Genomic DNA, 12,865 nt, shown 5'->3' with positions numbered 1-12,865 from the left:
ATAGCGGAGTGAGGGGGTATGGGGAGAAGGCAGGAACGGGGTACTGATTGAGAGTGATCAGCCATGATCGCATTGAATGGTGGTGCTGGCTCGAAGGGCTGAATGGCCTACTCCTGCACCTATTGTCTATTGTCTATTGTCTATTGTCTACATTGCAGAATCTGCATTTGCTAACATATTTTAAAAGTATGGAGAATAATTCCACCTTAACCTATCTACATTTCTTACACCACACTCCGACCCCTTGCTATCCTTGAAAACTGTAACCCTTAAGCTCTTTCCTTTAATTCCGAGAAAGGGTTGATGTCCTGAAAGTGGTTTCTCTTTCCACAGATGCCACTTGCCTGGCTGAGTTCCTAGGCAACTTTAAAAAAAAAAAAATTTAACTTTAAAATTATGTCCACTGTACTTAAATTCAGGGAAATGTTAAAAAAAATCTGAAAAGCATGCTTGTTGATGAGCTATTTTGCCAAACCCCAAAATGACTTTCATTTCTGAGTCTATGCTTTGCAAAATATCAAGTAATTATGTCCTGGACAAATGTCTCAATTGGCTAAGTGGCCAGGTTGTGCTTTTTCTGTTTTAAACAACGTTGTGAGGTTAAGAAGAAACATAAGAACAGAAGTAGAGCATTTTGGCCCTCAAGCCTATTCTGCCACTTAATGATAATTGTGATGTAATGTTATGTATCAACCTTTGTTTCTGATTCTTAGTGTCTTTCAATTAACCAGGAATAATTGCAAAACTCTTTCTTTTTCATGGCCAGATCAGCTCTACAATATGAAATGAATTTGGTATAATATTGTTCTTGATAACTATATTAGACCGAATTCAATCAGGCACCAGTGCAAAATACTGCAATTGATAATTAATCATTTTTATGTATTTGCTCGGAAATTCCTCCCTTTAAGTTAGGTGCTGTTGTGACCTATTTGCAATTCAGTGAGCAAGTTCATATATTTTAAAACAATATCAACTGCTTTTATTTACTGAACTAAATATGGTTATGTTTTTATTGTTTAACTGCATGAACTATTCAGTGACCTTTGTATATAAATGCAAGTTATTCATGATTAGCGTAATGGTGATTCTAGCAACTGCTACCCAGGGACAGTCCCTGCTGCGCCACAGTTGCCTCAGACTAGGCTGTTCTGCACCAGTGCTGCTCATTAAACTGCAGCTGGGCAGATAAGTAGCAAAACAGCAGACAGCAATAATGAATACGCTTACAGGGACAGGAATTGAGGCAATATTATAGTTGGACCATTATGATAAAAAGTGTTGTTCCAAAACAGAATTTGTGACTTTTCAAATAAAAGCAGGAAACAAAATAAATATCAATATTGTGTTGGATTCATGTTATAATTTATTTGCAGAGAACTTTTGCTAGTTAGACCATGAATTACGGAAGCATTTTTCAATGAGAAGAAGGGTAATTTATTGAATGAAATTAAATTAAAAGACTTGTATCTCTGAAGATCTGTCCTGGACTCAGCACATTGATGCAATCATAAAGAAAGCCCGTTAATGCCTCTACTTCCTTAGAAGATTGAGGGGATTTGGGATTCGACGAATGCTCTCTTGTAGTTCTACAAATGTGTAGTAGAGAGCATATTAACCGGTTGCATCACGGCTTAGTTCGACAACTCGAACGCCCAGGAACTAATAGATTACAAAATATGGTGAACACTGCCCAGTCCATCATGGACACTGACCTCCTCCCCACCATTGAAAGGATCTACAGGAATTGCTGTCTCAAAAAGGCAGCCAGCATCATCAGAGACCCACACCACCCTGGCCACCCTCTGATTTCACTCCTGCCACCGGGAAGAAGATATAGGATCCTGAAAACACTAATATCCAGATTCAGGAGCAACTTCTTCCCAACAACTATCAGGCAATTAAACACTGCAACGTTCAACTAAGCTCTGAACTACATAGTCTTTGGGCATTGTTTTTTGTCTTTGCACCATCATTGTTTGTTTCTTTTTTGTGTACTGAACTTTTTTGTTGTTTACAATGCTGTTATCAGTGGATTGTGTTTACATTTCTGTTGTGCTGCTGCAAGTAAGAATTTCATTGTTCTGTTTCGGGGCATATAACGATAAAACACTCTTGACCACTTCTACCATCTACAAGGGACAAGTTGGAAACATGATAGAATTCTCCAACTTGCACTGCCAACAATTCTCAAGTAGCTTTATTCCATCCAGGACAAAGCCGCTCAGTTGCACGATGCAACATTGCATCACTTCTGATCTAAGAATGGAGAGAAGGCCTTGAATGCAACCTTCATTTGGAGTGTGCAATCTACAAAGTTGGGTATTGGTAAATTGGCTGTGTTTCCTTCTGCCTTGACTGCAAGTATGGTGACTTGCTATGTGCAGATGCCACCTTGAAGATACCCTCTATATCTGCAAAGGACCAATTTCTGAGCCAGTGGCTACAGGTGTCAGATCCTGTAAGGAAGTGTTGTTTCCCCTCTTAGCCCCTGTTGTCGGGCCAAGTAGATGTTCTTAGGTATCACAAAGAAGTAAAACTCACGGTAAGATTATAATGTGAGTAAACAGCAAACAAGAGGTATGTGATTCATTGCCAGCAGTTTTTAAATCATTAAGGAGGGGCTAATACGATTATAGAAGGAATATTATACAAAATATTATGAATATTATAATGTTTATACATACCGTTACCTCTGCATCATTGCTGGGTATACTCAATGGTAGTCGCACCAATAATCCCAACAACAGGTTAGCTTGTCAATGGAGTCTGGCATTCAAGCCCTTCCTTTCATTATTAGATCAGAAGTGAAGCAGTTTGCACAAATTTCTGCTGAATAGTCTATGCACTTATAGATCAGGACCTGAACAACATCAGGCTGATAAATGTCAAATAATATTTATGTTGTACAAGTACAAGACAATGACTAACTCCAACAAGAGATCCTTATTATTCCCCCTTAATAAATCATTGCTAAAAACACACGCAACCTGTTAGACTTTAGCACAAAATGAAAAATCAACCAGATCAGCCACATAAATGCCCTCGAATAGTTTTCACTTGTTGGTAGCTGTTATTGTTTCCTTGCAACCTAATAACCAAGTACCTCTCTCTTTCTTTTCGTCTTGCCAGGAAGGGTGTTCAGAGCCATGCCTGAAAATTGAGTTCTTCACTCTCTGTGAATTGCTCTCATCTTCTTGAATATTTGGGTTGACTCATCAGCTGTTGCAGACATCGCTTCACTTAAAGTCACTTTCTGTGACTAATGCTAACCATTCCGTAAATTTCACATAGTGAATGTACACAGTTAAGGGCCTGTCCCACTTAGACGATTTTAAGGTGACTGCTGGCGACTAGGCTGTCGCCGAACGTTCGCCGGGGTGTTGAGGGCATGATCGTGAGGAGTCTTCAATGAACCGTAGTGGATCTCGGCATGTCGCGGAAAAATTTTCCAGATAGAAATTTCTCGGCGACAGCTGGCTTGTCGCCAGGTATTGTGGCTTATTGCGGGCGCTGTCGCATGCTGACCCCAGGTTTGCTAGGTTGTCGCAGATGCATTTAGATGCACGTAATATTAAATTAAGAAAAGGCATTTGAAGATACCAGAAGATAGTTTTGTTTAACCAATTTATTTACGGTTAGGACATTTGACAGGTAGATTGGAGGCGACAGTTTGACGGTCAGGTAAGCGTGGGAATTTCGCGATGTTTCCGAAGACGGTGTAATCTCTTAGCCAGGTGCTAGTTTCACAAAAAAAGTAACTTGTATCGACCTGACTCGGCATTGTCGTGGTCATTGTCGTAGGGTAAAAGAACATTTCGGCGATCTGCTACGACTTTGACAGTCGCCGGCAGTCGCCTAAAAAATCGCCTAAGTGGGACAGCCCCTTTAGAAAGTTACAAAGTTATAATAATATGTTTAAACAGTCTGAATATTGAAATTTTGATGAAATGGTGGGAGCATAGATTTGATGTCCATCTTGCACGGTCCTAGATATAAAGGGTCAGAACTGTAAAAGATATCTAGCTATTATTTTCCTGGTATCTGTGAGGCACAGCACTAATTGTTATCCCATACCTATAATGAGACTTATGCAAAGTTATTTCCATGTTTTCTTACCTTATAAAGTACAAAATGTTTTGGCTGTGAAGAAAATTGGAATGCAATGGGAGTAGGCTTGTGACAACACAATGTGGATATATGTTTATTCTTTACAAATGCTATTCTGTACTTATCTGTGAATATCTCCTAATATAATTTGCCTCCATTTACCGATAAGTAATAATAATAAAAGAGCATTAATTGAGACCAACATTGACGAGAAATGCAATGGTGCAAATATGATTGACATTGGCAGCATTCTGTGGTGTGCATATCTTGACAGTAAAACTCATTCAACAAAATTCTATTACTTAACATTATAATGTAATATTGGGAGCATCATTGACATAATGCAGTATTGAAGGAATATTAAGTAGTTCAAAATTCAACTTAAAACCGAAATGCTATTTACTTTCATAATTGGAAGGGACCATATTTGGTTTATGGGTATTGCTAGTCATTTCACATTAATTATGCAACTTGATAATGGACATTTTATTTGCACCGCTGATGGTACGTCAATGATGCTCGCAAAGTAGTGATCATTGTGTGTTCGTGAAATCAGTTATTTATGAAGAAATTGTCTTTCATAGAAGGTATTTACAAAATAAGGTGAAAATTGTATTCCAGTAATGCAATGACTGGAATTAATTTAATTAAATTTGTTTGGATATTTTCACTTCCATCTTAATATCAGTATAACCAAAATTTGGTTGGTTATATATTTATAAATATAATCAGCATGTTATTTACTGCCACTGTCCATTTAATCTAGGAGGAGAAATACTCCCAGGTAAAATAGAAGAGGAGATTCCTGCAAATTATTCTTATTGTGAATATAAGCACACAGCCCTTGACTTCAAAGTATTTGCAGGTGTTGAAGAGTTTAATAGCAAAGCACATGACCAGGTATGCTGATTGTTTAAGATATTTGAATTTTTTTGGAAACTTTATGCTGCTGCAAAGTAGCTATGTTGCTGTTGCCTGTAGATAATTGTTTTTGTGATTGCTGATTATTATGATGTTATATTTGGATATTGTTCAAATCCAAAATGCATTTACTTCTGCTTGGCTGAGTGCACAAAGTTCCAAATACTTAGTTTAGTTTAGTTTAGTTTGTTATTGTCATTGGTACCAAGGGATAGTGAAAAGCTTTTTGTTGCATGCTATTTGTCAAGCTGTCCACAGTGTACAGATACAGGATAAAGGGTATAATGTTTAGTGCAAGATAAAGTCTGATTAAAGATAGTACAAAGGTCTCCAATGAGGTAGATGGGAAATAAGGACTGCTCTTTAGCTGGTGAGATGACGGTTCAGTTGCCTGATAACAGCTGGTAAGAAACTGTCCCTGAATCTGGAGGGATGTGTTTTTAAACATCTGTACCTCTTGCCTGATGGGAGAGGGTAGACGAGGGAGTGAACAGGATGAGACTGGTCCTTGATTGTGTTGGTGGCCTTGCCGAGGCAGCGTGAAATGTAGATTGAAACAGTTTTTGATTTTGTTTGCACTCTTATCTAAACATAGCACAAAAAGTAAGGAAAGTTGTGTTTGGTAGATTATTTCTTTGTTGTAACAATGCTTCTTGGCAATAAATCTTATACTGTTGGAAAGCCTGTTTATTTCCCTTTTAAATTGTGCCACATTTGTAAGGAACATGCATTTGTGGGATGAGCAGCAGAGCTGAGTATATGGGTTGCGCCCATGAAAAATTTGCCAAATCTTCTCTGCCAATGCCAAACAGCTTATTCTGCTGTTGCTATTGACTCTTGTTTTGAGCTTCTGGTACCCCCAGGTGCTGACAAGAATGGGATGCCATCCCACAACAGTGTGTGACCAGGCTGGTGACCAGCATGAGGAGGAGGTGCCAGGCTGTTATGGCTGTGTATGGTTCTTCCACACGCTACTGTGGCTCCTGTTTATTAAATGAATAAATTGTTAAATTGCCAATATGTCTTGTTTCTTCAGACTTCAATCATCCAATCCACCAAACAACGCCGAACAAGAGTCAATGGCAGAATAAGCTGTTTGGCATTGGCAGAGAAGATTTGGCAAATTTTTCATGGGCGCAACCCATATACTCAGCTCTGCTGCTCATCCCACAAATGCATGTTCCTTACAAATGTGGCACCATTTAAAAGGGAAATAAACAGGCTTTCCAACGGTATAAGATTTATTGTCAAGAAGCATTGTTACAACAAAGAAATAATCTACCAAACACAAATTTCCTTACTTTTTGTGCTATGTTTATTACAATTTGAGTGTTCTAGTTGGCAAAAATATGTTGACATTTCACATTTGTGTGATTCCAGGTAAGTTTCAATCTTTAATGTAAAAAAACATGGAGGACTTTTAAGCAGCTTGCGATTTCATATATGTATTTTATCTTTGCTGTAAGTACTAATCAGCACTGTTTTGTGTTGATACAGAACACTGCTGATGTTAGTTCATGCATCTATATTTTCCACTTTGCAACATAACACAAGTGATGTTATGTTGCAAAGTGGAAAATATAGATGCATGAACTAACATGCAAGATGGCCATGTTTTTAATCGTAGTTTGCCAGCATGAAATCTACTTTATTTTTCATCAGGTATTGACAGATGAAGTTCAGCCTTTCACATTGGATGAAGAGTTTGACTATAACTGTGTCTACCTCAAGCCCAAATACACTTGAACTTGTTGAACAGGTTGAATACAGGTTGAACTTGCTGCTATTTCTGCCTTGTCACAACACCAAAGAGAAAATGGAGAATGTAACACAACAAAGTTGAAAGATTCTGACATGATACAGTTGTCATTTTCTGGTGCAGTCAACCTGGCAGCTTGACTTTCTGTTTAAAAGATAACAATTGTTGTATCCAAAACAGAATTTGGGGATGAGAATTTACGAATCCCAGAAAATGAAATCATGGAATAAAATCTTTAAAAATGTCATATTATTTTAAATTACATTTGTTCTTATTTTGTATCATTAAAGTAGACAAAGATGTCTGATTCGTTTGTTTTTTCTAACTGTATTATAAAACATTTCATCCTATTGCTTTTTATGGAACGTAGTAATACTTGCCCATTTTCACGTAGTAATTTATTTGGATTCATGTACAGAACGAGCAGAGCTTGTGCCTTGAATTCCCATAGCACAGGTCCAAATATAAAATTGCTGGATTTTGGCACAATTTTGTAGTTTTGGTACGTTGATACTTGAATATTCTGGTCAGTAATAATCTCTGCAATGTTGATGATGGTAGAATCATGGTGGTAGTTCTATTAAGTGTCATAGGGAAATGCTTAGTGCCTTCATACTGGAAGTGATCATTGCTCTGTGTCCTGATTTTTTTTTGTCACTCAGTAGTGGTGCATAGAACACAAACTATTTCAGCATCAGTGCTCTTGGAAGTGGAACTGTGAATATTTCTATTTCTGATATAATGGGAAGGGAGTCATTCATGAGAGCTGAAAATTGTTGGATCTAAAATATTGCTGTAAGCAACGATGTCCTGGGGGCTGAGATGGTTGGTCTCCGTCAACTATAACCATCTTCCTATGAACTAAATGATGAGCTAATCTACCTAATGGAGAGATTTCATTGTTACTAAGATTTCACAGCAATGTGAAGGGCAGGGTCCTTAATTTCACTTTTGGAAGTCTGTTCTTTAGTCTGCACCAAAGCTGCTTTGAGGTTTGGTGCTAAGCAAACCTGATAGAATGCAAACCAAGTAATGATTCATTGGTTACTTGGCAGTACTTTTGATAAAATTTTCTATAACTTTGCCACTGATTGAGAGTAGATTGAATGGGCTGAATTTTCCCAGACATAACATACCTGGAGACATTTTCACTTTTCCAATTTTCGCTGGATAAGATTGTTTAGAAGTGCTCCTCTTTCTGGAACATAAATTTTCAAATCCTGCGGCTTGAATGTTAGAGTTCATAGGACGTTTTATATCTAGTGCACTTGAGCATTTATTGATATTGTACAGCATGATGGCTTATAATGATGGCAAATTCAAGCAGAGGCTGATGCAATTTTAGCTGGATGATCCATTTGATACTTCAGGATGAAGATAGTTCTAAATGCCTCAGCTTGTTTCTTTACAGTGATGCGGAGATCAAGAAAGCATATCAGCATATTTACTTTCATGTAGTTAAAGATACAGCATGGAAACAGGCCCTTCGGCCCACAGTGTCCAGTCCGAGCATTGATCACCCGTTCACTCTAGTTCTATGTTATCCCATATTCCCTACACATTCGGGGCAATTTACAGAGGCCAATTACAAATTTGCACTTCTTTGGGAAGAGAGAAGAAACCAGAGCGCCCGGAGCAAATCCCACGTGGTTACAAGGAGAAAGTGCAAACTCCACACATACAGTACCCGAGCAGCAAATTTCTTAGGTGTCTGAGAATATTTGGCATGTCCATGAGGATTCTCTTGAACTTCTGTAGGTGTTCCATAGAAAGTATTCCGATAGGATGCATTTCAGCATGGTATGCCAACTGCTCTGTTCTTGGCCGCTAGAACATGCAGAGAGTGGAGAACACAACCTAGTACATCATAAGCCCGTCACTTCTAGCAATCTCATCTTCACAATGTATTGCATCAGGAAGGTTGGAAGTACCATCAAGGATACCTGCTATCTTGGCCATTCCCTTTTCTTCTATATTCTGAGAAGATACAGGAGCTTGAAAACTTGGATGTACAGACATTAAGAAAACTCTCTTGCCCACATCTATCAGATTCCTGAAACATTCACCTCTTTCACACCAGCTTCTCTGATGTGCTACTACTTACTCTTTCTCTTAACTCTACCTCATTCGGTTATTCCATTAATGTACTTTATATATTTTGCATTCCTTCGGGTTGCACTGCAATTTTGATTGGACTATAATCTTGCACTATTCTGCTGTTTTACACACTGTTTTATTTATTGTTATATTTACCATTACTATATGTTTATTGTTTACTCCGAGCTTCATCTGAATATGGATTTTCATTGCCCTTTGGTGTATTGACAATAAACAAATATGAATCTGAATTTGATTAGGTGATGAATTAGGTCTACCACTGTGTGAAATTATAAATGTTCTTTGTTTTGATATTGCACAATGTATATATTAAAGCGAGTTGACTTATGGAGATTTAATGAAGTACATTAGTTAGGTATTTGTCATTTGTTTATTGCTGAATATGCATGCAACCATAGAGTTTTATGGTACAAGCAGGCCCTTCGGCTCACCCTGTCCTTAACGGCCATTATACTTATCTAGAATGCTCTGATTTACCTGTGTTTGTTCTTTAGCCATCTTTACATTGGTGATTCAAATGCAGTTTCCTTCAAACTAGATGGAAACAGCAGATAGATTATAAGCTACACAAGGCAATGAAATGATTTGAAAACATGGATAAATCCCTCACGATCAAAGTGTTGCTTAACAAGGAACTAATGTTAATAAGGGAGCATGAGTGATTGGTGAATTTGACATTAAGAGGACACATTGACAGTTCTGCAGCATTATTGCCATCATGCAAATTACATTGAATGGCCTGGTAGCCTGCATTTACACTGACAATAAATGAACTGAAAATGAAGAGGACACCAAACACCATGACATTCCTGCATGCACATTGTAGGGATGCTTATGCAACAGAAAATTGGAACATTTCAGAGTGACCTTGCCAACAATGCTTGACCATCTCTGCCATGAACAGTGTAGTAAAATTACCATTTAAAAATATATTTAGTATTTCTTACTTTGTAAGCAGAGTACCCTTGTATTGTATTGACATTTCAGCTTTGGTGACCAGATTTACAAGTGAATTTTTTTCATCTTTCATTTTTAATTACCACAGCTCACTTTCATGAGCAGATGCTACATTGCATAATCAACAGCATATATTTTTGATTACAAAACACAATTTTACATTGACTGCAAGTAGAGTACCAGATAGATAGGAGTTTGCAGTTAAAATCATTGTGGCTAGGATTTTGTACCACTCTATAGTTCGGCTTAACTAAACTTTGCAGTTTTTCTTTAAACTGTATGCAGAGATGTAAGATAATTACAGATGGTTCAATCCTGTATTTGAAACTAAGAAGCCTAAAGCCAAAGAGAAGACCACATGAATTTCAGTTAAGTGTACCGCAAAGATGCATATGTGATTATGGGCTTTCCCACTCCAAGCAGCTTAGAAGTGGGTTAAAATGACAGTTGCCACAGGTGGGCGAAGGCATTGTACATGTGGTAAGAATTACCTCAAGTTGAGGTTGCTCTAATGCAATTGGATCATTTCTAGGCCATTTGAAAGAACTGCATCCATCATTGTCAGGTGCTCACTGTTATACACGTTAAAACTCACATTGTCTTTATGAATGTTTCAGCTTTTTGCAAAGGTATCTAAAATACTAACATAGGTCCATTCCAATGTTTCTTTTATTTTCAAGTGTTTTGGAGGCCCAAAGTAGCATCCATATGTTTGTGAGATTTGGTGTTTTTCATGGGGATGATTGTCGGTGTAATTTCTGAGCTATAATGGCATTGTTCTCAAAATTCCCATAATGAAATCGGGTCAAAAGGCAGTCTGTAAGAATTTTATTTTAAGTTCAGCCTTGGAATCTTCAAATTACACATGTGCCACAAATCTGCATTACAACAGCATTTAATTTCTATCTATCTCCAGTGCAGTATTTCTAGGTGAGGTTACAAATGGGATGCAAGTATCACAGGGTTTAATGTAGAGATCCCAAGAAAAGCTTGTTTTGGGCAATATGAAACAAGTTTGAAGCCCAGAGTACAATCCAATTATTTTACAGTAATGTTCATGGAATCGCAACCAGGTTGTACAGGTTGTAAAGATGTGGAAAATGGATGTATATTCAAATATTGTTCAAGAAAGAAAATGGGAAAATAATTTCACAAAGGATGCTAGGTCACTGTGTGCTAAGCGCGATAACATAAGAGACATGAGATAAATAATACCTGAGTGCCCACTGGAAATGATAGAAATTCTTAGATGCTGTATGTGTTAGGTATCCAGTGGTGGGGTATTATTTCCAAGAGCAGCAACTGGTCTGGTTGTGGGTGTTGCTGGGTCCTGGGAGCATCAATGAAGGTCTGTTTTGGGAGGGGAAAACATAGACATAGAAAACATAGAAAATAGGTGCAGGAGTAGGCCATTCGGCCCTTCGAGCCTGCACCACCATTCAATATGATCATGGCTGATCATCCAGCTCAGTAACCTGTACCTGCCTTCTCTCCATACCCCCTGATCCCTTTAGCCACAAGGGCCACATCTAACTCCCTCTTAAATATAGCCAATGAACTGGCCTCAACTACCTTCTGTGGCAGAGAATTCCACAGACTCACCACTCTCTGTGTGAAGAAATGTTTTCTCATCTCGGTCCTAAAAGACTTCCCCCTTATCCTTAAGCTGTGACCCCTGGTTCTGGACTTCCCCAACATCGGGAACAAACTTCCCGCATCTAGCCTCTCCAACCCCTTAAGAATTTTATATGTTTCAATAAGATCCCCCCTCAGGATGAGGTAGGAGGAAAGAGAGGGTGATTGGGAAGGAAAAGAAGAGTTTGTGAATGGTCTTTGAGACTATTGTTTGCAACTTAGCACTCATGACTGCTCAAAGCTTGGTTGACTTTTAAAATTAGTTCTTCCAATAAATGTTGCATATTTTAGTTTACAACTACGTACTTTGCAAGCTAAATAAGTTACATTGAATCTCTTTACTGATATTTCTTTTATGTATTAATGACCATTCCCTTAATTGACTTAATTGATGATCACTTTAAATTACTTTCCAACCAAAATTGCAGTGACACAGATGTTAATGGGATTGGCATCATGGTGCATAATACAGTCCACGATCTGTCATCGTCAAAAATGATCCAATATTCTCATCTTTATGAAATCCTATGAATCCCTTTATTTGATCAGAATCCCATCATTAGTTCTGTGCATTCATTATCTTCCTGAAAATAATCTGATTAAATTAAGACATGGGAAACTATAAATGGAAAGTGCTGTACAATTGCAATTAGGTTCCAAACAATATTCAATGTGTAATTGAGAGAGACAGAGACAGGATTTAAATACTTTCTTGAATTGTGCAGTACACTGTTCCCCTGAAAGTTATTTTCTAAAAGACAATTCCTTACGGTGGTGCAGCGGTAGAGTTGCTGCCTTACAGTGCCAGAGACCCGGGTTCGATCCTGACTACGGGTGCTATCTGTACAGAGTTTGTACGTTCTCCCCGTGACCTGCGGGGTTTTCTCTGGGAGCTCCGGTTTCCTCCTACATTCCAACTGCATGCAGGTTGCAAGTTAATTGGTTTGGTAAAATTGTAAATTGTCCCTAGTGTGTGTGGGATAGTGTTAGTGTGCGGGGATCGCTGGTTGGCACGGACTCGGAAGGCCAAAGCGTATGTATCCGCGCTGTATCTCTAAACTGCCAGTTTATCATTGGACATTTGGGATGGTTTAGCATTTAGCATTTGTCAGCCATGATCATATTGAATGGCGGTGCAGGCTCGAAGGGCCGAATGGCCTACTCCTGCACCTAGTTTCTATGTTTCTATGTTTATTTAAATCGGATTTCATAATCAAAGCAGGCATCATCAAAATATTGAGAAAATATTAGAAAAAAATTATATTACCTGCTGTCTCTGAGTTGATTTTGAAAATGGAGAGTAGTATCTTTTGGAATAAAGCTCTCTCACATGGAAGGACACTATGTGCAGTTAGGCCAGAAACA

General features: G+C 38.2%; 1 protein-coding gene across 1 annotated transcript in view; it reads left to right on the top strand.

Moving 5' to 3' along the window:
* The window catches only part of iftap (intraflagellar transport associated protein), a 38,575-nt gene extending 29,447 nt beyond the window's left edge, over positions 1 to 9,128 (top strand). The window contains 2 exon segments of the mRNA XM_078414805.1: positions 4,877 to 5,010; positions 6,694 to 9,128. Coding sequence (XP_078270931.1) covers positions 4,877 to 5,010; positions 6,694 to 6,930 — 371 coding nt within the window. The 3' untranslated portion in view covers positions 6,931 to 9,128.
* Positions 9,129 to 12,865: the final 3,737 nt, after the last annotated feature.

This window comes from Rhinoraja longicauda, chromosome 18 (assembly GCF_053455715.1).
Source record: "Rhinoraja longicauda isolate Sanriku21f chromosome 18, sRhiLon1.1, whole genome shotgun sequence".
NCBI classification, from domain to species: Eukaryota; Metazoa; Chordata; class Chondrichthyes; order Rajiformes; family Arhynchobatidae; genus Rhinoraja; species Rhinoraja longicauda.
This window is presented reverse-complemented; position numbering and strand designations above follow the sequence as displayed.